This window comes from Phoxinus phoxinus (assembly GCF_949152265.1).
Source record: "Phoxinus phoxinus genome assembly, chromosome: 18".
In the NCBI taxonomy this organism is placed as follows: Eukaryota; Metazoa; Chordata; class Actinopteri; order Cypriniformes; family Leuciscidae; genus Phoxinus; species Phoxinus phoxinus.
The window spans coordinates 4,594,494-4,622,350 of NC_136893.1; the positions used below are offsets into that span (position 1 = coordinate 4,594,494).

Below are 27,857 nucleotides of genomic sequence, written 5' to 3' on the forward strand. Positions count from 1 at the left end.
GCGCACTACCGAACGTACATGGAACCCATACCGAACGTTCACGAACCCGGACATCATTCCACAGTTTCTTCCTTGCAGACAGTTTTACAGGTTGGCTGTAGCCTACGTTTATATTTCCACGACCGTCCATAAACATCATTCTCGTAAGTAGCTATAATGACCAACATCTATTGCAGTGGAACGATTATTTGACATTGCTGCTTCAGTTGTAATTGTGTTTGAGCTGTAAAGTCAGGCGGGTTAAAGTCCCAACTTTTACTTCGTTGTGTTTTTACCGTGAAAATAATATTGAAATAAAGTTATAGTAATATTTATACTAAGTAATAGGCTATGCTATAACTCTGACGCTTACTTAACTAAATGTAAATTAGTGCTAAATCCCTTTAAATAAATAACCTTTATTTTTTTATATTTTATAACTTATTAAATATAGCAAAATCTAAAATTACATCAAGGTATACCATACCATTTTAATGTGGTATTTCATACTAAAATTAATTAAATGCATTAACGTAGTCTGGTCAGGTAAGGAATAGTTATTTGATTATTAATTTGTATTAATAAATGTATTTTAAATGTATTTATTATTAAAATCCAGCTGGTGTAATGCCTAGTTTGTGTTTCTGACCCAACAGCTGTCGTCTTATTACATCGAGCTGAATTAGTCTTGAAGTGACTCTTTCTGTAAAACAATTGACCTGCTAACAATAAAACAATAAAAACAGTAAACAACAGAAACTAGGCCACTTCATACATATCAGCTGCAACAGACACTGTCATAAACATTAATAACTGACAACAGCTGTGTGTTTACAGGTCAAGAGAGTAATATTATTATTCTTGTGTGAATTTATCAGGTCTTCGATGGAACTTTAATAATTAGGAGTATTTTCTCTGCATGCTTCATGTCCAAGTTCTGAATGCAGCGTTAAAAAAGTTCAGGACTATTAGTCTGACATTCACTGATTCATCAGGAGTGAGATAAAACATGCCCCACACATTTACCTGTTGTTCATTTGGACAATGGCACCATTTCCACTTTGAAATTAATTAAAGATTGATTCTTTATATTAAAGCTTACCATTTACATTAGATTTTTGTCTTGTTTTATAAAACTGTTGGTGTTACATTGATATCACCCGCTACCCTCAAAACTGTCTGCAATCCATAACTCAGTACTTCTTTTAGGTAAACAAATGTACACTTAAGTACACATATACCCATTCAAAGATTTTCGGGTTGGTAAGATTTTTTTAAATGTTCTCTTATGCTCACCAAGGCTGCATTTATTTGATGCAAAAACAGAGATATTGTGAAATATTATTACAATTTAGAAATAACTTTTCTATTTGAATGTGATTTATTCCTGTGATCAAAGCTACATGTTCAGCATCATTACTCCAGTCTTCAGTGTCACATGATCCTTCAGAAATCACTCTAATATGCTGATTTGCTGCTCAAGAAACATTTATTATTATTATCAATGTTGAAAGCAATTAAAGAGGACCTATTATGCTTTTTTATATGTTCAACTCTTTGCTGTTTGAAAAAGTTGCAAAGTTACAGTACAAAGTCCCTCCAAAGGGAGTTATTCTTTATATCACAATATTTCTCATTTAAATCATTCCCGCCCAAGGCAATGCAGAGTAAAGGGGCTGGTTGAGTTAGTTAGTAGTGTGTTGAAACTCGTGGTTATGGTAAGGGGTGGGACATTTCCCAAACACATTTAAAGCACTTGAATCACAACACACCGGTCCAGCCGGTGTTTAGAGCACATTGAGCTTTTCCGAAGGAGGGGCTCAGACAGGAACTAAACAGAGCTGACAGACTGGGAAGAGAGGAGCTTATTTAACCATGAAAATATCTTCTAGTAGAGCCCAAAAACAAAATCAAGACTTTGAAAAAGGCCATAATATTGTAGCGAACTAAGAAAACAATAAGACTCACTTAATGGATTTGATGCTTTTTTATTAACGTGAGCACATGTTTGGCTGATGCTCATGGTGCATTCACACCGGACGCGAATAGCGCGTCAGGCGCGAGTGATTTCAATGTTAAGTCAATGCAAAGGCGCGTTTTACGCGCGTAACGCGTCTTTGCATTGACTTAACATTGAAATCACTCGCGCCTGACGCGCTATTCGCGTCCGGTGTGTAGGGACCGTCAGACGAACTCCAAACTGGATCTTTTCCCACCAGTTCCCACCGACACACATCACAGTGCAGACTTGTTCTTCAGCAGAACACCCCACCCCTTAAAGCCCACACAAACAGAACATAAAACGGGAAGGAAAATAACATAAAACACTCTTCAGACTTGCCACAGTACCCTCCTTTCACAAAGTTCCTTGACCTTGAGGGAACGAACAAAGTCCCTGAACCGTCTTCGCATTTTCCTGACTCTCTCAGACGGCAGCTGCCCTTCTTGTGTAACTGAAGGTGGACTATTCGAATGCAAAGTTTGCAGCTCAAGAACCGGTCTGGCTACACGTGGGAATGCACAGAGGAGTTGAAGTGCTCGACTGGGATCCTGGCCCAACCCACTGGGAGTCAAGTTTAGGGCACCTGCCCTTATTTCTCAGAGGGTTGTACACCCACACCAGCTCTCCTGCTGTGAAATGCCACTGTCTTGCTTTCAGGTCGTAATTTCGCTTCTGCCGGGTCCCCGCTTTTAACAACTGCTTCCTTGCAAAATGATGTGGCTTCCAACGAGTCCTGAAGCTTTCTAGCATGCTTAGGGTCTGGTGGCACAGCAGGTGAATCAGGTTGCCTCCCGAAAGCCATTTCTCCAGGTGTTCTGATCTCCCGCCCCTACATCAAAAGAGCAAGAGGTTTAATCTTACATGGTGGATCGGCACGCCATTTGGATAAACGGCAATACAAGTGCATATTCCGATCTCGCTGATGCTTGGCAGACACAATTGCCAGCTGTTCCACCAGCGTCCGATTAAACCTCGCAACAAGGCCATCACTTTGGGGATGTAAAGGGGTGGTCCTTGTTTTGTGGATCCCAAATTCTTAGCACATTATTGAGTAGTATATTATTACTGTTACATTACATGCGACCCAATCCCGGCATTGGTCACTGTGTATGGATTCTGCAACCCCGAACCGGCTAAACATGCCATCCACCATTGCCATTGAAATAATTCATAGCCGTCAACAGGTAAACCTGTTACCCCTCTCCGATCATGGAAAAGGACCCATTACATCCTCACCCACTCTCTCCATTAGGCCCCCTACGGGGAATTTGCGGGCAGTGTAACCATCACACCGCCGACAAAAATCCTCCACATCTCTCCTCAGTAAAAACTGTCTGACATATTTGAATGTTTTTGAAACCCCAAAAGTGTCCAGACCCCACCGTCTCATGAGCAGCCCTGATAACACCCTCACACAGCGACCTCTGCACCACCACCTGCCACCTCCCCTCCCCAGTGGCAGGGTCTGTCCACTCCCTCTCTAACACCCCGTCTCGCAGGCGCAGGTCCTTGAATTTTAATAATAGAATAGAATTCTGATTTGCCTAATAATAAATACATTTGTATGGCCATGCTTACAAACTACAGAAGCACCACTGGTATCTGTGGGCCAGTTGCTCTCACCGCCTGCACCTTCTCTTCCATCGTTCCATTTGGCCTGGCATTGGGAGCAAGTGGTACCTGCCAATAGCCAGTGTGCAGGTCCAGGGAAGTAAACCATGATGACTCCGCTACGAGGTCCAGTGACTCATCCACAGAAGGGATATGGGGTATGACTCCTTTCTGGTGACCTCAATAAGGCACCTATAGTCAATGCAAATCTCCATTGCCAACTCATGTATATCCAATTCAAGAGCTTTGCAGACCTTTGACCAGTTTCCAACATGAGCCAACAGTTCAAACTGTGCATAAAAAGCTTCCCAATCAGGTTTACCTGAGAATTTGCCCACCCACACATCACTGCGCAGACTCGTTCTTTAGCAGAACACCAAAACTTTTTTTTTTAAGGATTTTTTTTGTCAGCGTTTATTTGAAATAGAAATCTCTTGTTACATTATACATGTTTTTGTAAGTTAAATGTATGTGTGTAATGGTCTCTCTGGTCTCAGTAAGCATGGCGTCAGTGTTGTCACAGCTGATGGGTCAGTGGATAGATGTTCAGGGACTCCTGATATTTCTGTGTGTGCTGCTGTTGGTGAAACACCTGCGAGATGTTCAGTCAAAGAACATGCCGCCAGGACCCTTCCCTCTGCCTATCATTGGAAACCTTATAAATATAGGGTTTAGAGATCCACTGGGCTCCTTTCAGAGGGTAAGTCTCATATGATGCATGCACATATGTAAAATTATTTTATGTGAATGTTTACATGAAGATCATGTTGATCAGATTGCTGAGAGGTATGGAGATGTGAGCACACTTTATCTGGGAAACCAGCCCTGCATAATGCTCACTGGATACGAGAGTTTCAAAGAGGCATTTGTGGAACAGGCGGACATCTTCACAGACCGGCCGTACTTCCCTGTGAATGAGAAGCTCACTAAAGGAAAAGGTACAGATGGAGAATAAGTTATATTGCCCCTATCTGATTTAAATACTGGCAAAATCTTAAACATTACCAAAAATAATAAAAAAAAATTTGTAGGTCTATTTATGTCAAATGGCCACATGTGGCGTCAACAGAGGCGTTTTGCTCTGGCAACACTAAAATACTTTGGTGTGGGGAAGAAAACTCTAGAAAACTTCATCCTGCAGGAGTGTCGCTGTCTCTGTGACTCTGTACAGACTGAACAAGGTCAGTGAGCATCATTGTATTGCCAGACACCATTTTATTCTCTTCACTAGCAAGATTTGCTGTCATTCATTTAAAACTCAAGAAAATATGAAAACCGAATGAATAAACTTTTTTTAAAATCTGAAATTGTATTATATCCAGGGAATACATTTTTTGTTCAATGTCACAATTATGTCTTTAAGGGCTGTGTGTACATACTATCCTCTAGCGGCCACTATCTGCAAGTACAAGTGTATTTTTGAAGGTCAAACTTCTGGGAAACCACACATTCCTTCATTTTATTTTTTATTTAAATATATACTGTGAGATCCAAAAGTCTAAATAAAAATGTTGTAATCATAAATTATAGTTTGATAACAATAAATTATATATTAAGTAAAACAATATTTAAGATTAACTATAGTACATGTCTAGAGTAAATTTGTGAGTAAATGTGTGGCATTCAGCATGTGGATGGAAACATTAGTGTTCTCAGTAGTTTGGATGCTACTATATATGTGAGTAAGGAAAATTAGTTTTTTAGGAGATGTTTGTTTGTTTGTATTTCAGGTTTTCTGTTCTTAAATCTAATAACATTGCTCTTTAATTTGGTTGTTGTGTTTCTAGGTTTGCCCTTTGACCCTCAGCCTCTTGTGACCAGTGCCGTGGCTAATATAATCAGCGGGTTGGTGTTTGGTCACAGGTTTGAGTATGATGATCATCAGTTTCATCTGATGCAGAAGTATGTGGATGACATGTTACAGCTTCCCATCTCAAACTGGGGTCGGGTACGAGTTCACCCTGCTATCACAATATCATACACAAGGCTAACAATCTAAAAAATTAAAAAGTTAATATCAGTGAAACTGATATAAATTTGGCTTTATTGACAGTGTTAACAACATCAGTTTCATTCAAGGAATAGTAGTGCTTGTTAAATTGTTGCATTGTTTGAAAATTTGTGTCCTTTATTTGTCTCTTTACAGTTATATAATCAGTTTCCCACCCTCATGTCGTTGCTGCCAGGACAACACCAGACGGCATTCGCAGGCATGTATAAGCTTCAGCCCCTTCTGCGAGAAGAATTCAGAAAACACAAGGAGGAGAGAGACCCGTCCAACCCCAGAGACATTGACTGTTATCTGGATGAAATTGAGAAGGTAGTGTCATCCTAAGATGTCCTGGTGTATTTATATTCCTTTAAGGGGGCTTTAATGGGAGTTGGAACATGCGTTATCACCTCCTTTATGAATTTTCATTTCTGCCCTACAGAGATCGTGTAGTTACAGCATCTTACAGCTTATTGGATCATGCTAACTAGTCAAACCTTAACCACTTGTTACCAGTTCCAAATTTTCCTTAGTGAAATAAGTGCTGGAGCTTAAATGCCACCAATTTATTTAGAATATGAACCTTTCACATTGAATTGTCCGCACATAAATCTAAAGTCCCTCGAAGTTATTTCACTCGGTGGCCATATTTTAAACGCCTCTTGGGCATGCAAGTGCAGCTCCTATCTCTTTGAATGCGGAGACATAAATATTCCAAAACTGCATTTTGTGATGGGACCTCTTTCGCACTGATCGCGAAGTGGTTGCGCTGGCCCGTGGGGGTTAAGTTGCTATCTATTCAATGTTCTGTTGTTCGTTCTCGTTAATGCATCAGTTGAACTATTTTGTTTGTATTTGTTTGATTTACCTTCTAAATATGTTATTAACGACTCATAACCTGATCTTCCTCTTTATCGTCTGTTTGCTGCAACCGAGTGCGACTGAAGAACGGACCCAAGACCTAATATGGGAATTGCTTCCATTAACGTTGCTCTATGAGGGGCAACACAATTCTGAAAGGAGTGACTATTTGTGTTCCAGTAAGGCAGAGACCTGGATGTATATGTGGAGGAGTTCCTCGACATCTGCCATCATGCCACCTTCCACGACGTTTGTTTAATGGAGGGATTTCGGGGTGGACTGGACGAAGATCTCTGCTTCATCTTGTCCCGCTGCAATCCCTGTCGGACCCCTTAGCCTGAGCCTGTGAAGTCAGCGCCAACTAACGCCCCGGAGCCGAAGCCCAACATGAGTCTGACCAGGGATGTGAGCCGGCAACAGCCGCCCCAGAGGGAATATTGGTGGACTTTGATACTGGTGAGAACTGCTTAATATACTGGGACACTGAAATAATGTCTCCCACCCTATCCCAACCTGCTTTATCTGTATCTTCATCATTGATTCAGCCCAGTATAATTCCTCAGTTTTTATCCTGTATGAACATTGAATTGTTATCAGTTATCCCGCCCAGCCTCCCTCTCCCACCGCCACTACTAAGTTCAGCCTGTACTTCAGCCCCGCCTCAGCTACGTTCCTTCGCCTTCCCCTGTGATACCTTGCAGCATTGTGAAGCCTCAGGTCATGCTTTCACCAGCCTCGCCTTAGCGAAAGGATCCTTCCGTTTCGTCTCCGGCCTCTGATCCCTTTGCTCCACCTCGGCCTGGCGACCTGTCGGCTTCGCCTTGGCTCCTACCACCCTCGGCTCCACCAGAGACCATCGGCCTTATGGCTTCACTGGGTTCCCTTGTTACTCTGGCTCCACCCTGGTCAGTCGTCTCGTCACCCTACCTGCATCACGGACTTGCAAGCCTTCTGCTGCGCTCCTTCTCTCCACCCCTACTGCTTCAGCGTGTTCCTCCTTCCCCCCAGCTCCGCCTTGGTCCTCGGTCACACCGACTCCATCTCATTCCTCGGCACTTGGGTTTCACCTCGGACACTCGTCGCCGCGGCTCCACCTAGGTCTCCCGTGCCAGCGGTGTTGCTATGTTCTATCGGCTCTCCGTCTGCGCCCTGAGATCCCCTGACATCGGCTCAATCTCCGTTGGTCATCCCACGCATGTTGTCAGCTAAGGCCCCATCCACACTACTGCGTTTTCATTTAGAAACGGAGACCTTTTGCTACGTTTGCACCTCCCGTCCAGACTACAACGGCAAAAACGAAGACCTAAAACGGAGAAGTTTAAAAATGCTGCCGACCCCGTTTTGCGTTTTGAATCTCCGGAGGGCGTTTTAGTGAAGACGGTCAGAACGGAGGACTTTAGAAACGATGACGAAGAGGCTCACGCTCGGCTCTATGATTGGGTGTCATCAGTCATGGCGTATCCTTCCCTGATTCGTCAACCACCCGTCACATGACCCGTCCCCGTGAATAAAACATACAAAAAACAGCCTGGACTATGTAACGTTAGTGACTGCAACATGGATAACGAATTACAAGCGTTACTGACGTTGATGTCTTTGCTAGCAGCTGTTGTGCAAGTAAATTCTGCATTTTACAATGCCTACATGCGCCTGTTTACACCAGCACGCGCATGCCCAGTGTTGGTGAATGGTTACGTGATCCGCATTTTCAGTCGTTTTAATGTGGACGGAAATAAATTCTTATACGCAGCCAAACCGCTGGTGTGGACCACCTTATCAGTTGTCATGTTGATTAACTTATTCTCACAGGTGTTTATCATAATTTCCCTCATTTGCTTGGTATTTAAGTTGCTCTATATATTTACTGTTGATTTACAAACACAAACACACACACACACACACACACACACACACACACACACACACATATATATATATATATATATATATATATATATATATATATATATATATATATATATATATATATATATATATATATATATATTATCAAAATATGTATTATAGTTTCTGAAAATATATTTTTTATGCCATATGGGAAGTTTTTTTGTGTTCCATCATTCCCAGTGTAAGGACAGTGAGGCAGAGTTCACAGAGGAGAACCTGATGTACTGTGTAGTGGATCTGTTTGGAGCCGGAACAGAGACCAGCTCTACTACCCTCAGATGGGCTTTACTCTTCATGGTCAAGTATCCAGACGTGCAAGGTGGGATGTCAGTAAATCAGCAAACGTGACTTCCTGTTGCTTGTCCTCAAAAGGTACCTTCAGCATGTTCTTCGTTGACCATTTTTTATTTCAGAGAAAGTCCAGTCTGAGATTGATCAGGTGATTGGACAGACACGTCAACTACAAATGGATGACCGAACAAATCTGCCGTACACCTATGCTGTGATCCATGAAATTCAGAGGTTCGCGAACATTGTTACCTTTACGCCTCCCAGAGTAGCCAACAAGGACACAACAGTGAGAGGACAACTCATCCCGAAGGTCATTGCATTTTTATGTTATGTACCATACAGCATTTGTGTGATTAATCAAGGTCAGTTATGTGCAACTTAAGAAAAGGTCCAATTATGCATGTTAAGCTTTCTTTAGTGTGTAATGTTACTGTTTGAAAAAGGACTGCAAAGTTCAAAAGCACAAAGTCCCTCCAAAGGGAGTTATTTTCAATATCAGTAACACTGTTTTCTGAACTCCCTGAAACGCTCCATTGTAGTCTTGAGTTTTCTTCCGGGAACAAACACGTCACAATATTCCTCATTTAAATAATTCCCGCCCAAGGCATACGCCAAATTAAGGGGCTAGGCCTGGTTAGGTTAGTTAGTAGTATATAAACTCGTGTTTAGGGTAAGGGGCGGGACATTTACCAAACACTCTCGAAGTGCTTGACCAATCACAACACACTAATCCAGCCGACTAATCAGAGCACATTGAGCTTTTCAGAAGGAGGGGCTTCATATAGACAGGAACAAACAGAGTGTTACTGACACACTGGGAAGAGAGGAGCTGCAAAAACATCAAATATGAGGAAAATAACCTGTTTGAACATGCAAGCATGAAAACCTATTTAGATAAGCCCAAAAACCAATTCAAGACTTGGTTAAAAGGCATAATAGGTCCTCTGTAATGAATCTACCACTCACTCAAGTCTATATGTTTTGCTATTACAGGGTGTGATGGTGCTGCCGTTGCTAAAGACAATCTTACAGGATAAGAACGAGTACAGCACTCCATATGAATTCAACCCTGCGCACTTTCTGGATGAAAATGGCATGTTTTTGAAAAAAGACACTTTCATCCCTTTTTCAATAGGTAGGTTATGTCCATACTATCGTCTATCATCATCTTTATGAGCATAATTACTGATCCAGGCCATGATTTCCAGGTAAGAGGATGTGTCCAGGTGAGCAGCTCGCTCGTATGGAGCTCTTCCTCTTCTTCACGTCTCTGATGCAGCGTTTTACCTTCCTGCCTCTGGACGGACAAACGCTGAGTCTGAAAGGATCTATAAGCGTCTCGTCTGGTCCTGAACCCTTCCAGATATGTGCAGTGCCTCGATAGTGTAGATTTTATTCATTTAAAAATCAGCTTCCTTAAAGCAGTTGTGTTCCTGAATCATGTCCAAGCACCAGTGTTCATTACATAGGTCAAAATGCAGAGACAATCAACTTGATTCGATAGTTCAGTATTTAGACCAGCCCGACTCTACTGTTCCAAAGTTTGGGGTTAGTATGATTTTGTAAATGTTTTTGAAAGAAGTCTCTTCTACTCACCAAGGCTACATTTATTTGATCAAATACAGTAAAAACAGAAATATTGTGAACAATTATTACAATTTAAAATAACTTTTGTATTTAAATATATTTTAAAATGTCATTTATTCCTGTGATCAAAGCTGATTTTTTTTTAGCATAATCTGTCTTCAGTGTCACATGACCCTTCAGAAATCAGTATAATATGCAGATTTGCTGCTCAAGAAACATTTCTTTCAGGACCACTATCGTCAAATATGATTGACAATTAGCATACAGTTTGGATTGGCGTTATGGTTCAGTTCTGGGCGAGAACTCCCTGCAGCCTAGCATGGATAAGGGCAGCAATAACCCCCCTTAGGGTAAACAGAACAGAACCAACATGAATGTATGCAAATATATTTAATTCAAGATTTTAAAGTACAACATAATTCAATAATTTATTCTGATTCAAGAGAATCAAAATGCCAAATCCTGATTGAGGAGAGGTGGAGCTGGGGATGGAGGAGGGTAATTCGCTCCTGAGAATTGCGATATCTGCTGATAATACTGAAGGACAGCAGCCAAATCACCCTGTAGCCCAAGACTGGTTGCCCACTGAAGCTGAGCAGGGCTGAGCCTGGTTAGTACCTGGATGGGAGACTCCTGGGAAATCCAGGTTGCGGCTGGTAGAAGTGTTAGTGAGGCCAGCAGGGGGCGCTCACCCTGTGGTCTGTGTGGGTCCTAACACCCCAGTATTGTGATGTGGACACTATACTGCCAAAAGAGTGCCGTCCTTCGGATCAGAAGTTAAACCGAGGTCCTGACTCTCTGTGGTCATTAAAAATCCCAGGATGTCCTTCGAAAAAGAGTAGGGGTGTAACCCCGGCATCCTGGCCAAATTTGCCCAGTGGCCTCTGTCCATCATGGCCTCCTAATCATCCCCATATACTGATTTGCTTCATCACTGTCTCCTCTCCACCAGTAAGCTGGTGTGTGGTAAGCGTTCTGGCGCAATATGGCTGCCGTCGCACCATCCAAGTGGATGCTGCACATTGGTGGTGGTTGAAGAGATCTTCTATGTAAAGCGCTTTGAGGTCTCAGAAAAAGGGCTATATAAATGTATTGAATTATTATTAAGGAGCTTATATATGTATACAGTTATACAGTAGGCGTCGTATTCCTATTGGTAGATGTGGGTCAGCTGAGAGTCAGCTGATGCGAGCTTGACTGACGTGGACCTGCCAGAACTGGAGCTACGCTTGATTTACTATTATTATCAATGATGAAAACAGTTGTGCTGCTTCATATTTTTGTGATAACTTTTAGTTGTTTTCAGGATTCTTTGATGAATAGAATGTTCAAAATAAAAGCATTTATTTGCAATAGAAATCTACATTGTAAATATCATGTTTGATCAATAATTTGCTGAATAAAAGTAGTATTTCTTAAAAAAAAAAAAAAATCGTACTGACCCCAAACTTTTGAATGGTACTTTAATTGGCACTTTAACAACTAATTTGCATTCTTGTTTGGATCTTTAAAATATTTCTGTTGGACATTTGACAGATGTCATTTAGAGGCACTCATATAAAAAAAATATTTTGAGTCGTCTGACTGTTTTGCAGACAAACGGCAATTACATTTTCTGCATGGCTCATATTAACTTGACCAATATATTCTGAAGGCAAAGTCCAAACTTACGAAAGTACAACTAAAAGCCATCATAACCATTTGATCAAAGAAGTTTGAATTTGGCTTGCTTTTACTGTGGTAAATATTTCTCTAATTTCTCAAATCTAGAGATACTTGTGAAAAAAAGTTGTTTAATGCTACAAGTAAGAGTTTTTTTTCTTTTCTTTCATCACATACAAACTTTGTGCAGATACTGGACTACTAGCATTTATTTGAAATAGAAATCTTTTGTAACATAATAAAAGTCTTTACTGACATTTTTTATCATTTTAAAGCAACCTTGCTTAATCGTGTAATCAATGTTGTGAACAAAAACAGTTGTGCTGCTTGTCATTAAATCAGATGTAAAAATTATCCAGTTCAATACATGTGAAATATTTGAGCAGATATAAAACATGATCTAGTATCTCAATGCCAAGTTGTACCGCACAATAAAGCCACACAAATTCATGCATATCTTCACAGGATGATAAATATGTTTCATGAATATTAATTAGATGACATGATGGTCCAGGAAGGGCCCAGAATCATGATCATTAGGCTAATTTAGTTCAGTTGGCAAGTATAATAGTCTGATTTTCACCATGTTACAAACCCTTGAAAATCAAGTAAACTGGCAGTAATCTAGACCATTAGCTCTGCATATATGTCTCAGGTGATGAACAAACACTAACACCATAAAAGTGCATAGCATGATCAGGACGAGGTAGGGTTTAATATCATTTCTTTGAGATAATGGCTTTCTCAGATACAGACTGAGACCTGAATTACATTTACAGTAGGTGTATTTTCTGATGTGAAAATCTCTAAAAATATAAACTTGATGTAGTGTATAGGCTACACTATTTCTAGTGTAATAGTCTGCTTTGTATGATGATTATTGCAGCGTTTCTTTTACAAATGAGGCAAATATGGCTTACATATGTTGAAGAAGTTAATAAGACATTGTGGTTGTAATTCTGAATCATACAAATTTTAAACATTAGGGCCACAATTACGAAACGGCAAATTAGCGTGCAGCCGATGGGAGTGGAAAGTTGTACGGGTGATATAAAATGCACAAATTGTGCCCTCAGCTTTAAAAAAAAAACAGCAATTCTCAAAATACTCACACATGCATGTATAATAAGCTATATTTAAGAAAAATGTGTTTTATTTATCTATATAAAATATATTATGTAAAAAAAAAAATATAGCCTATATATATATATATATATATATATATATATATATATATATATATATATATATATATATATATATATATATATATATATATATATATATAATACAGTAGGCCTACATGCAAATACTTAAAGAGGACCTATTATTCTTTTTTACACGTTCAATTCTTTGCTGTGTGAAAAAGTTGCAAAGTTACAAAGTCCTTCCAAAGGGGGGGACTTATGTTATTCGTATACATAATATGATTAATATTATTAATGTTAATATATCACTGATTCTTGAGAGTCGGGACAAAACATGTCCCACACAGAAAAGTCTAATTTATAGCAAAAATTAAGAAATTCATCATGATTGGCATACTTACAAAGTTAAATCTAAAGGATTTGTATATACCTATCTGATTTTTAGAATAAACTTTTTATCTTTTTGGGGAAAATTTGAAGGTTTTCTACAGGTCCATGTAGAAGGTCCATGTTATTGCACTTGTCCTCAGCAAGAGGTCACAACATTAACCATCCCAAAAAACTTTAAAAAAGCTCTACAATTGTGAAAACATATATATCAAATACAAAATAAGGGGTATACATATAAAAAACAATGCATGAAGTGAACATCAAACAATATTTTCCATAGAAATCTGCCTATTAAAGTTGTCCTCAGTTTCTGTCAACTCCGTCAGATATTTTCATAAAGCTCTTTAAATCAGGAAATAGCATGGTCAGCTATATCCCTGAGGACCCCTTTTCATCTCCCTGCCTGTGGTGAATGCAGCAATACCACACATTCTCTAGTACGTTTTAATTTTTTTTATATTTTAGACAAACAATGTCAATATTCCTATGGTCACAGCTGCACCATGTCAATACCATCTTTCCGTTAAGATACTTTTTTTAAACCATAGTGGATTGAATTTAAGCATTTTAGTGAGGTTATTGGGACAGCTAGCAACTGAGGAAAAACTACCTAGCTGCAGTGCACAATACATGTTTTGGTGGAAAATACATGCCCTTACGTCAACTCCGTCAGACGTCAACTCCGTCAGGTTCTATGTCTGACGGAGTTGACCTGTACGATGACGGAGTTGACAAATCCACCAATAACCTCTTAATGTGCGAATATAATATTATTTGTGAATATAGTGAAGGGTTAAACTGTTATTTCAGGGTTTTATTTACACATAAATGCACATACATAGCATGCATTACATTATTTAACCATACGCATCTGACTTGTAGAGAATGGGCAGGCAGTGGTCTGCTTATTATTGTGTAACGTGTAACTTTGCCAGCACTTTAATATATATATATTTATATATATAGAGACAGATAGACAAATGAGAAGCCAGTGTAGGGCTGGGCGATATGGCCAAAAAAAATTATCACGGCAGAGGGTAGCCCCTGGTTTCCCTTATTGTTTTTTTTTGTTTTTTATAGTTGGAAACGGTTTAATTTAAAATAGTTGGAAACGGTGTATGTGCAATATGTTTATTATAGTTTGCTTTACAGTAAGTTCAGTACTCTAATAACAAGGAGTAGTTTTAGTAGTAGTGTTTAAAGAGCACATCTGTTCACTAATCAGCAATGCACACATTTTGTGTCAACACCGTCAGTTTTTCGTCAACACCATCAGTTTTTCGTCAACACCGTCAGTTTTTCGTCAACACCATCAGATCTTCGACGTTTGGATGTATGTTTTTGTTAATTTTTTGGGGAAAAAAATATTCTTCCTTCAGTTGGTGTTGTTTTTGTAATAAAGGACCATCTGATCTACATCCTCTTAGGTTTTATTTATTTAAGGAATTTGTTTTTACAATATTGAAATTAAAATCAAAGTTTAAAAGTGCAAATATTTAGAAATCTGAGTTTTCAGAATAGTGTGAAATCACAACTTAAGTTTATATATTGTATTTTGTTTACATATCAGAGTAACTAAACACTATTACAATATACTTCATAACTTTAGATTCTTGTTGGATTGGAAGAATTTAAATTGTTTACTTTTTAGTGTGTCTGACGGAGTTGACACAAATCCAGTTCTGAAGGGAAACATGTAAATTTGTTTAAAATGTGTTTTTATTTAGAACCTGTTCCTTTACATGGTTAAATAGCTAAGACCTTTCTCTGCAGAAACGTATAACTCTAATTGATATAGTGTGTATTTTAAAAAAAAGTTTTTTAAAACGTGTTTTGTCCCGACTCTCAAGAATCAGTGATATATATATATATATATATATATATATATATATATATATATATATATATATATATATATATATATATATATATATATATATATATAACATTTATAATATAATAGCCTACATAACGCCGTAGGCGGACGCGCCGTGACGTCATCACAACAACATTCCAGTTTCTCTTCCGTGAAGACCTCTTATACTGTCTGGTGAAGACCTCTTACTGTCTGGTGAAGACCTCTTACTGTCTGGTGAAGACCTCTTATATACTGTCTGGTGAAGACCGACTTCTACAGTTTTGGCTGTAGCCTGCGTTTATATTTCCACGACCGTCCATTGTTTGATAAATAAACATCATTCTCGTAAGTACAGATATCCTGACCAACATCTATGCAGTGTAGCGATTATTTGCTGCTTCAGTTATAGTTGTGTTTGAGCTGCAAACTCAGGCGATGTCCAACTTTTACTTCGTTGTGTTTTTACCGTGAAAGGACTGTTAGTGTTTGTCTTTTTCTGTTTACTTTGCGTTGGAGGCAAAAGCACACTTGAAATAATATTGAAATAAAGTTATATTAATATAATTCATATATAGTCATATATAACTCTGACGCAGAGTTTTATACTGATCTGCATGGTATTGATATAAATGCCAAATTGAATTTATATGAGTGCTAAATAATTTTTTCCTTTTTAGAAATCTTTTATGATTCATTAAATATAGCTAAAATATAAAATGACATCAAGGTAAACCATAACATTTTAATGTGGTCTTTCATACTAAAAAAATTCTATTTGAATAGCCTACTTTTTTATTCCTGTGATCAAAGATACATTTTCAGCATCATTACTCCAGTCTTCAGTGTCACATGATCCTTCAGAAATCATTATAATATGCTGAGTTGCTACTCAAGAAACATTTATTATTATTATCAATGTTGAAAATAATTAAAGAGGACCTATTATTCTTTTTTACATGTTCAATTCTTTGCTGTTTGAAAAAGTTGCAAAGTCCCTCCAAAGGGAGTTATTCTTTATACTGTTTGTATGAGTTCACTGTTTTCTGAACTCCCTGAAACGCCTCCATTGTAGTCTTGAGTTTTCTTCCGGGAACGAACACGTTACAATATTCCTCTTTTAAATAATTCCCGCCCAAGGCAATGCAAAATAAAGGGGCTATAGCCTGGTTGAGTTAGTTGGTCAAATGCAGCCAAGGACATTTTAATTTGGCATTAACAGTTTTACTTACTTAAAATCTACTTTGTTGTACTAGGCAGGAGTAAAGTTCATAGGATTTTGTAAAACTATGTTGGGTGGACCTCTGTCCCCTCTAGGGGGGTTCGGGGCATGCTTCCCCGCAAGAACATTTTGTACATTTTAAGATTAAATGCATCAGTCTGGTGCACTTTAAGAGCTTCAACCCATGAACTGTGCACATTGAACAAAGAAAAAGCATTAACTTTTACCTGGACATTAAAGAGGGCTCAAACATCTTTTTAGTTATGATATAGAGAGTCTCAAGTCTACATTACATCATCACTGGTGTTTTAGGATGCCAAACAATTATTATAATAATGATTTATATAATTATTCCTATGACGTAAAATCCATATAGCCTAGGCTATTGTAAAACAAATGTACTGTATAAATGAAAACTAAAATTTCATAAGTATATTTTACATTACACTATAGTATAGGAACATTTCAATACTTTTGTCCTAATTTCTTCACTTGCAAGAAATAAACCCTTGAGCTTTTATTTTGGAGAAAACACCAGATCACCATGCTGATAGCGTGAGCAAAGTGCGCACTTCAGCACAAACAGACTTAAAGTCTTTTGCTGTTTTATAAAGGCACAAAGCCATATCACGGTTTCGATTTTAGTTTGTTGGCAAAATATAACGCTAGAGACGTTTATGTTAGGCTATAAGTTTCACATCTCATGTTGGGAAAAGGAAGAAGAGCGAGTTCGGCAAAAGGTGGATTCGAACTCTGGTCGAACGTGTCTAAAGCTACGTTCAAGCACCTCACGCCCTACCACCTACGCCACTGTAGATATTAACTAGCGGTTGTCTCAACTAAAAAGTTTCACCATCATGTATCATGTATTTATTTACAAAATTTAACAATAATTTATTTGCACACAAAAAAGTATCATGATCAGTTTTTTAGTCTGACCATGATACTTTTTTGTGTGCAAATAAATGATTGTTAACACACACACACAAACACACACTCATTAATTAATTTTAATTTAATTTAATTAAAAAAACAGACACACGGTTAGTGGGGTCTTGGAGGCCCCCTAGAGGTCGGAGGCCCCCGGGCGCCGGCCCAATCGGCCTGGTGGTAAATCTGGCCTTGGGCGGGACATTTCCCAAACACATTCGAAGTGCTTGACCAATCACAACACACTGCTCCAGCCGACCAATCAGAGCACATTGAGCTTTTCCGAAAGAGGGGCTTCATAGAGACAGAAACTAAACAGAGCTGACAGACTGGGAAGAGAGGAGCTTACATATTTAACCATGAAAATCTCTTCTAGTAGAGCCCAAAAACAAAATCAAGGAAAAGGCCATAATATTGTAGCGAATTGAGAAAATAAGATTCACTTAATGGATTTAATGCGTTTTCCTGACTCTCTGAGGCGGCAGCTGCCCTTCTTGTGTAACTGAAGCAGGACTATTAGAATGCAAAGTTTGCAGCTCAAGAACCGGTCTGGCTGCACGTGGGACTGCACAGAGGACTGGAAGCGCTAGACTGGGATCCTGCCCCGCCCTCTGGGGTAAGCATAACTGTATAGGAGACTATAAGTTACCAATCTGTCTGTGCACGCCCACCTTTCTACCCCTCGAGGCAACTGAAACCAGTAAACAACTTCTCAGACTCTCGCCAGAACACTGCATGGCCCAACTCACTGGGAGTCAAGTTTAGGGCACCTGCCCGTATTTCTCTGAGGGTTGTACACCCACACCAGCTCTCCTGCTGTGAAATGCCACTGTTTTGCTTTCAGGTCGTAATTTCGCTTCTGCCGGGTCCCCGCTTTTAACAACTGCTTCCTTGCAAAATTGTGAGTGACTTCCAACGAGTACTGAAGCTTTCTAGCATGCTTAGTGTCCGGTGGCACAGCAGGCAAATCTGGTGGCCTCCCGAAAGCCATTTCTCCAGGTGTTCTGATCTCCCGCCCCTACATCAAAAGACCGGGTGTGCTAGAGGTTGAGTCTTACATGGCGGATTGGCACGCCATTTGGATAAACGGCAAGTGCATATTCCAATCTCGCTGATGCTTGACAGACACAATTGTTCCACCAGCGTCCTATTAAACCTCTCAACAAGGCCATCACTTTGGGGATGTAAAGGGGTGGTCCTTGTTTTGTGAATCCCAAATTCTTTGCACATTATTGAGAAGTATATTACTGTTACATTACATGCGACCCAATCCCGGCATTGGTCGCTGTGTATGGATTCTGCAACCCCGAACAGGCTGAACATGCCACCCACCAACGCGTTCACCACTGTCTTTGCTTTTTGGTCAGGCATTGCATAAACTTCTGGCCTTTTAGTGAAATAATTCAAAGCCGTCAAAAGGTAAACCTGTTACCCCTCTCTGAACATGGAAAAGGACCCATTACATCCTCACCCACTCTCCCCATTAGGCCCCCTACGGGAATTTGCGGGCAGTGTAACCATCAAACCGCCAACAAAAATTCTCCACATCTCTCCTCACAAGCCCCCAGTAAAAACTGTCTGACATATTTGAATGAAACCCCAAAGTGTCCAGACCCCACTGTCTCATGGGCAGCCCTAATAACACCCTCACACAGCGACCTCTGCACCACCACCTCCCCTCCCCAGTGGCAGGGTCTTTCCACTCCCTCTCTAACACCCCGTCTCGCAGGCGCAGGTCCTTGAATTTGGCCCATAAGGTTATTGTGGATTGAGAGAGAAGGGCCACTTCCTCACACAGAGGTCGCTGCTGAGTTTGGACCCAATGGATTACTGGTTGTAGGTCCGCATCTTCATCTTGCAGCTGCCTCCAGTCCTCTACTCCTATTCTCCCCACCGTCAAACACGTCAGTGTATCGCCATGCTTACAAACCACAGAAGCACCACTGGTATCTGGAGTGGGCGAGTTGCTCACCGCCTGCACCGTCTCTTCTATCGTGCCAATCCCCACACCAGCCACTCTGGCAGCGGAATTCCCAATAACACCCCTGTCCATTAACCTGGCAAAAGTAGGCGGTGTATTGCAGAGCCCCTTGAACTGCCATGAGATGGCTGCCTCTGGCCGCCCCCTGACTGCCTCAGAGCATCTGCTGCTCTAAGACACATATCCAATTTAAGAGCTTTGCAGTCCTCTGACCAGTTTCCAACATGAGCCGACATTTCAAATTGTGCATGAAAAGCTTCCCAATCAGCTTAACCTGAGAATTTGGGGGTTCCCAGTTCCCAACCACACATCACTGCACACACTTGTTCTTCAGCAGAAACAGGAGCAGAACAAAAAACACTCTTTAGGCTTGCTACAATATGGACTCCTTATGGATTTTTTTGTCAGCGTTTATTTGAAATAGAAATCTCTTGTTACATTATACATGTTTTTGTAAGTTAAATGTCTGTGTGTAATGGTCTCTCTGGTCTCAGGAAGCATGGCGTCAGTGTTGTCACAGCTGATGGGTCAGTGGATAGATGTTCAGGGACTCCTGATATTTCTGTGTGTGCTGCTGTTGGTGAAACACCTGCGAGATGTTCAGTCAAAGAACATGCCGCCAGGACCCTTCCCTCTGCCTATCATTGGAAACCTTATAAATATAGGGTTTAGAGATCCACTGGGCTCCTTTCAGAGGGTAAGTCTCATATGATACACATATGTAAAATTATTTTATGTGAATGTATAACTTAAAGATTCATGTTGATCAGATTGCTGAGAGGTATGGAGATGTGAGCACACTTTATATGGGAAACCAGCCCTGCATAATGCTCACTGGATACGAGAGTTTCAAAGAGGCATTTGTGGAACAGGCAGACATCTTCACAGACCGACCGCACTTCCCTGTGAATGACAAGCTCACTAAAGGAAAAGGTACAGATGGAGTTATATTGCTCCTATCTAATTGGCAACATCCTAAACATTAAGAATTTTTTTTTTTTTTTTTGTAGGTCTATTTATGTCAAATGGCCACATGTGGCGTCAACAGAGGCGTTTTGCTCTGGCAACACTAAAATACTTTGGTGTGGGGAAGAAAACTCTAGAAAACTTCATCCTGCAGGAGTGTCGCTGTCTCTGTGACTCTGTACAGACTGAACAAGGTCAGTGAGCATCATTGTATTGCCAGACACCATTTTATTCTCTTCACTAGCAAGATTTGCTGTCATTCATTTCAAACTCAAGAATATATGTACCGGTAAACAGAATGAATGCACTTTTTTAAAATCTGAAAATTGTATTATATCCAGGGAATCAATTTTTTGTTCAATGTCATAATCATGTCTTTAAGGGCTGTGTGTACATACTATCCTCTAGCGGCCACTATCTGCAAGTACAAGTGTATTTTTGAAGGTCAAACATCTGGGAAACCACACATTTTCTCTTTTTATTTAAATATATACAGTGAGACCAAAAGTCTGAGACTAAATAAAAATGTAGTAATCATAAATATGTAATAATCATAAATCATATTTTAATAATAATAAATTAAGATATATATAACATATATAAATTAAGTAAAACAATATTTAAGATTAAATTTTCTAGAGTAAATTTGTGAGAAAATGTGTGGCATTCAGCATGTGTATGGAAACATAAGTGTTCTCAGAAGTTTGGATGCCACTATATATTTGAGAAAGGAAAATATATATTTTTTAGATGTTTGTTTGTTTTTCAGGTTTTCTGTTCTTAAATCTAATAACATTGCTCTTTAATTTGGTTGTTGTGTTTCTAGGTTTGCCCTTTGACCCTCAGTGTCTTGTGACCAGTGCCGTGGCTAATATAATCAGCGGGTTGGTGTTTGGTCACAGGTTTGAGTATGATGATCATCAGTTTCATCTGATGCAGAAGTATGTGGATGACATGTTACAGCTTCCCATCTCAAACTGGGGTCGGGTACGAGTTCACCCTGCTATCACAATATCATACACAAGGCTAACAATCTAAAAAATAAAAAAGAACTTGGCTTTATTGACAAGTGTTAACAACATGGTAAATGGTAATGGTAAATGGACTGCATTTATATAGCGCTTTCACAGACCCAATGGCCACCAAAGCGCTTTACATTTAGCCTCACATTCACCCATTCATACACCGAATGAAACATCAGTTTCATTCAAGGAATAGTAGTGCTTGTTAAATTGGTGCATTGTTTGAAAAATTTTTGTCCTTTATTTGTCTCTTTACAGTTATATAATCAGTTTCCCGCCCTCATGTCGTTGCTGCCAGGACAACACCAGACGGCATTTGCAGGCATGTATAAGCTTCAGCCCCTTCTGCAGGAAGAATTCAGAAAACACAAGGAGGAGAGAGACCCGTCCAACCCCAGAGACTACATTGACTGTTATCTGAATGAAATTGAGAAGGTAGTGTCATCCTAAGATGTCCTGGTGCATTTATGTTCCTTTAAGAGGGCTTTATTGGGAGTTGGAACATGCGTTATCACCTCCTTTATGAATATTCATTTCTGCCCTACAGAGATCGTGTAGTTACAGCATCTTACAGCTAATTGGATCATGCTAACTAGTCAAACCTTAACCACTTGTTGCCAGTTCCAATTTTTCCTTAGTGAAATAAGTGCTGGAGCTTAAATGCCACCAATTTATTTAGAATATGAACCTTTCGAATTGAATATTGCAAAAGTCCCTTTAAGACAAGTAATTTAACTCGGCGGCCATATTTTAAACGCCTCTTGGGCATGCAAGTGCAGCACCTATCTCTTTGAATGCGGAGACCTAAAATCCTCAAAAACTGCATTTTGTGATGGGGGCTCTTTCGCACCGATAAGAAAAAAAACAAGGTGGTCCTGCTGGCGCAACCGCTGACCCGTTCTTGTTAATGCATCAGTTGAACTATTTAGTCTGTATTTGTTTGATTACCTTCTAAATATGTTATTAAAGACTCATAACCTGATCATCCTCTTCATCATCTGTTTGCTGCAACCGATTGTGACAGAAGAGCGGCCCCAAGACCTAATATGGGAATTGCTTCCATCAACGTTCTGCCATCATGCCATCTGGACTAAGATCTCCCCTTCATCATGCCCCGTGAAAATCCTCCCTGCTGGACCCTTAAAGTCCCTGTAAAGTCAAAATTAAGTATGTGTTCTGAGTTTGTCATATCACAGAAAAATGTGTTATTAGCCACCCAGCCAAATTTGAATGATAAAAAAGGCCGGCAAGTACATAAAATAAGCTATCAAAATCTTGAAAAAATGAGCAGTGGTCTCTGCTCTCAAACGCTGGGGGCGTGTCCGCAGGCTGCGCTGAAACCAACTTCTCGAGTGACTTTATGCATGAAAGACTCGGTCTCTTTTGTGGTCGGAAGGGACTGCTTTGTGAACAGATAATAGTTTAAATTAAACTATTAATTTAAACCCCCGTTTTAGCCCCGCCATAAAAATCCGGAAAATAGCAATGGTGAAAAACTGTTTAACGGTCTAACTTCACAATTCAGTTCTTCCCAGTTCACAGTCTTTGTAATATGTTTTAGCAATAAATTTCTAACATTTATAATGCGTTTAGAATTTATTTTTAGAATTGCCTTTACAGGGACTTTAAAGGTTGTATCAGCGATTTCAGGCCCAAACATAAATGATCACATTCATCTAATCTTTCCTAACTAGCTGTCCGCCCCATAAGCAAGCTGTCAAAAAAACGCGTCTCTGTAGGCAGCCTAGGCTCTGAGATTTGCACACAAAAACAATTGGTTTTACCAACCACTCAAAACCAAAATAAACAGTGTTCCAACCAATCACCGACAGGGGCTGGGTGTTGTGAGTTTTTGCGCTCGTGCACGGTAACGGCTGCACGCGAAGTCGGAGCTGAAGAAGAAGCCAGTGTCAATCCCCAAGAGGAGGAGGAGGATTAGGGCGAGGGAATACCATCGTGTTTATTCCAAGACACGTATAGTTATCGGGAAGGCTTTTGAACGGTGGAAAGAAATTAAAGTAAAAAAAAAACAAAAAAAACTTGGATGCCGAGGTTGCACTGTTTCTTCTGGACAGGTGAGTAGCTGCTACTGATGACTTGTTTGGATGTGAACTGTGTGTGAAAATATCCTTCTTGAAATAATATGAGCGAAGCTCAACTAAACTTGGGTAGCTCTAGCTAAGAAATGCGCGTGCATGTTTTTTTTTTTTTCATGATGCACGAAACGGGAGGGAGGGGCGAGCTAACTTGGTTTGTTTGGGATCTCGCTTCAAACACAAACAGAAGTGACGTCACCCACAATCGCTGATACAACCTTTAAGGCTTACATCAACTTCGCACTGTGGGTGAATGGATCCGTATTCACAGTAGGCGAAGCAGAGGATGACAGGAGCCTTGTCCAGCCGCACCGTACAGATGTCATGCTACCAGACCCAGAACACAGCCCACCATCACCCCTCAACACAGAGACGACTACGGCAGAGCCCCCGACAGATGGAGAGCTTTCCCCCGCCGAGTATACTGAGCCCTTGAAGTCAGCGTCAACTAACGCCCCAGAGCCGAAGCCCAAAGGTGAGTCAGACCAGGGTTGTGAGCCGGCAACAGCCGTCCTAGAGGGAATATTGGTGGACTTGATACTGGGCGGACTGCTTAATAGACTGGGACACTGAAATTCTGCCTCACCCTATCCCAACCTGATTTATCTGTTCTATCTTCATCATGATTCAGCCCAGTATAATTCCTCAGTCTTTATCCTGTATGAACATTGAATTGTTATCAGTTATCCCGCCCAGCCTCCACTACTAAGTTCAGCCTGTCCTTCAGCCCTTCGCCTTTTGCCGTGATGCCATGCATTCACCAGCCTTGCCTGAGCGAGAGGATCCCTCCGCTCCTTCTCCGGCCTCTGATCCCTTTGATGCACCTCGGCCTGGCGACCTTTCGCTTTCGCATTGGCTCCTCTCACCCTCGGCTCCACCAGAGACCCTCGACCTTATGGCTCCACCGGGTCCCCTTGTCCCTCTGACTCCACCCTGGTCGTCTCGTCACTCTGCCTGGGCCACAGACTTGCAAGCCTTCTGCTGTACTCCATCTTTCCACCTCAACTGCTTCAGCGTGTTCCTCCTTCCCCCCAGCTCCGCCTCAGTCCTCGGGCACATAGGTTTCACCTCGGACTCTCATCGCCGCATCTCTACATCTGCGCCCTGGGATCCCCTGACATCGGCTCAATCTCCGTCGGTCATCCGAAGCATGTTGTCAGCTAAGTCACCATCATGGCTCCTCCTTCAGTCGACTCCACCCTGGGCTGTTGTCCTTGCTGCGCTCTGGGTCTTCAACATCTGGCCATTCCTCCAGTCATCTTCCTGATGGATGCTCACACAATCTACTCCTCCTTGGTTTATCTGCCTGTCTGTCTGCCTGTTCTCACCAAACCTTGACCTGCTCCTTTTCACTAGCCCTTCGCCAACTTCACGTCCTCCTCCAAAGCCCCCACCCGCCCCCTCATCTCCCTTGTCACTTTTTTTTTTTTTAGTTTCTTGTTTTTAGTTTCATTTTCATGGACTCTTAGATTGTATTCTAAGAGATATATGTATATATATATATATATATATATATACATTTAAAAAATATGTATTATAGATATGTATTATTGTTTCTGAAAAAATATATGTTATGGCAAATGGGAAGTTTTTTTGTGTTCCATCATTCCCAGTGTAAGGACAGTGAGGCAGAGTTCACAGAGGAGAACCTGATGTACTGTGTAGTGGATCTGTTTGGAGCCGGAACAGAGACCAGCTCTACTACCCTCAGATGGGCTTTACTCTTCATGGTCAAGTATCCAGACGTGCAAGGTGGGATGTCAGTAAATCAGCAAATGTGACTTCCTGTTGCTTGTCCTTAAAAGGTAACTTCAGCATGTTCTTTGTTGCCTATTTTCTTTCAGAGAAAGTCCAGTCTGAGATTGATCAGGTAATTGGACAGACACGTCAACTACAAATGGATGACCGAACAAATCTGCCATACACCTATGCTGTGATCCATGAAATTCAGAGGTTTGCGAACATTATCACCTTTACGCCTCCCAGAGTGGCCAACAAGGACACAACAGTGAGAGGACAACTCATCCCGAAGGTCATTGCATTTTCATGTTATGTGCCATACAGCATTTGTGTGACTAAACAAGGTCAGTTATGTGCAATTTAAGAAAATTAAAGGGGTCCTATTATGGATGTTCAACTTTCTTAAGTTTGTAATGTTACTGTTTGAAAAAGTACTGCAAAGTTCAAAAGCACAAAGTCCCTCCAAAGGAAGTTATTTTTAATATCAGTAACACTGTTTTCTGAACTCCCTGAAACGCCTCCATTGTAGTCTTGAGTTTTCTTCCAGGAAAACACGTCACAATATTCCTAATTTAAATAATTCCCGCCCAAGGCATACGCCAAATAAAGGGGCTAGGCCTGGTTGAGTTAGTTAGTAGTATATTGAATCTCATGTTTAGGGTAAGGAGCGGGACATTTCCCAAACACTCTCGAAGTGCTTGACCAATCAAAACACACTGGTCCAGCCGACTAATCAGAGCACATTGAGCTTTTCAGAATGAGTGGCTTCATATAGACAGGAACTAAACGGAGCGTTACTGACAGACTGGGAAGAGAGGAGCTACAAAAACATAAAATATGAGCATGAATGCAAGCATGAAAACCTATTTAGTTAAGCCCAAAAACAAAATCAAGACTTTGTAAAAAGGCATAATAGGTCCTCTGTAATGAATCTACCACTCACTCAAGTCTATATGTTTTGCTATTACAGGGTGTGATGGTGCTGCCGTTGCTAAAGACAATCTTACAGGATAAGAACGAGTACAGCACTCCATATGAATTTAACCCTGCGCACTTTCTGGATGAAAATGGCATGTTTTTGAAAAAAGACACTTTCATCCCTTTTTCAATAGGTAGGTTATGTCCATACTATCGTCTATCATCACCTTTATGAGCATAATTACTGATCCAGGCCATGATTTCCAGGTAAGAGGATGTGTCCAGGTGAGCAGCTCGCTCGTATGGAGCTCTTCCTCTTCTTCACGTCTCTGATGCAGCGTTTTACCTTCCTGCCTCTGGATGGACAAACGCTGAGTCTGAAAGGATCTATAAGCGTCTCGTCTGGTCCTGAACCCTTCCAGATATGTGCAGTGCCTCGATAGTGTAGATTTTATTCATTTAAAAATCAGCTTCCTTAAAGCAGTTCTGTTCCTGAATCATGTCCAAGCACCAGTGTTCATTACATGGTTTGATGCAGAGACAACCAACTTGATACGATAGTTCAGTACTCAGACCTGCCAGATTTTACCGTTCAAAAGTTTTGGGTTAGTATGATTTTTTTAAAGGGGTGGTAAAATGCCCTTTTCACAAGATGTAAAATAAATTTCTGATGTCCCCAGAGTGTGTGTGTGAAGTTTTAGCTCAAAATACCTAATTTAAAATAACTTTTGTATTTAAGTATACTTTAAAATGTAATTTATTGATGCAAAGCTGAATTTTCAGTATCATTACGCCATCATTACTTTGTGATCACTTTTAGTTGTTTTCAGGATTCTTTGATTAATAGAATGTTCAAAATAACAGCATTTATTTGAAATAGAAATCTACATTATAAATGTCTTATTTGATCAATTATCATATTTGATCAATAATTTGCTGAATAATTATTTCTTTACAAAAAAATCGTACTGATCCCAAACTTTTGAATGGTAGTTTAATTGGCACTTTAATAACTATATTAGGCCCAGAATCATTCAGTTGACAAGTATAGTTTGATTTTCACTCTGTAACTTCCGACAAAACCAACAAACCCTTGAAAATCAAGTACACTGGCAGTAATCTATTCTAGGCCATTAGCTCTGCATATATCTCAGCCAGGTGATGAACAAACACCATAAAATTCATAACTGGCTTGATCAGGATGAGGTAGAGAGTTTAATATGATGTATTTGAGCTAATGGCTTTCTCACTGCTACTAATGTGTGAGCACTAACTTGGAAGGATTAAATGCAGAGGACAAATTCCAAGTATTGGTAATTTACATCAACAAATCATCTAATGCCAATAAAAATGAAGTGTCTTTATAATATGGGTTATTTGATTCAATTTTAGGGCATGGTTAATCATACCAATAAAACACTTACAGTACAACTCTATTATACAAATGAGCTGGACGATGACATTGTTTTCTCCAGAGCGTCTCTATAGATAAATGAACTAAATGAATAACTTTTATACAACAAAAATGAAATATCATTTAACTTACTTAAACTGGATTACACTTTATTTTTTCTAGATCGGCTGTACAGCCGAAAGATTATATGTGTTGCATTATTTTCCTGTTATCACTGTTAATCTGCTTTGAAACAATCTGTATAAAAGCACTATATAAATAAAGGTGAGACTTGATTTTAATGT

General features: G+C 40.0%; 1 protein-coding gene across 1 annotated transcript; it reads left to right on the forward strand.

Annotated features, from left to right (window-relative positions):
- The first annotated feature begins 41 nt into the window (after positions 1-41).
- Positions 42-27,828, forward strand: LOC306986009 (uncharacterized protein). The gene is made up of 20 exons (XM_079588841.1): positions 42-143; positions 4,090-4,292; positions 4,368-4,530; positions 4,624-4,773; positions 5,380-5,540; positions 5,739-5,912; positions 8,532-8,670; positions 8,765-8,952; positions 9,636-9,777; positions 9,851-10,025; positions 17,922-18,052; positions 19,912-20,114; positions 20,188-20,350; positions 20,428-20,577; positions 21,210-21,370; positions 21,664-21,840; positions 25,115-25,253; positions 25,346-25,533; positions 26,212-26,353; positions 26,427-27,828. Exons 2-20 carry the CDS (start codon positions 4,095-4,097, stop codon positions 26,600-26,602), a joined length of 3,120 nt encoding a protein of 1,039 aa, XP_079444967.1. The 5' UTR covers positions 42-143; positions 4,090-4,094; the 3' UTR covers positions 26,603-27,828.
- The last annotated feature ends 29 nt before the right edge of the window (positions 27,829-27,857 follow it).

Excerpts from the sequence above, each read along its gene's own strand:
- LOC306986009 (XM_079588841.1), top strand. The coding sequence starts at position 4,095 with ATGGCGTCAGTGTTGTCACAGCTGATGGGTCAGTGGATAGATGTTCAG. Across the intron at positions 4,293-4,367 it reads CACTGGGCTCCTTTCAGAGG|ATTGCTGAGAGGTATGGAGA; the intron begins GTAAGTCTCATA and ends CATGTTGATCAG. Across the intron at positions 25,254-25,345 it reads CAAGTATCCAGACGTGCAAG|AGAAAGTCCAGTCTGAGATT; the intron begins GTGGGATGTCAG and ends ATTTTCTTTCAG.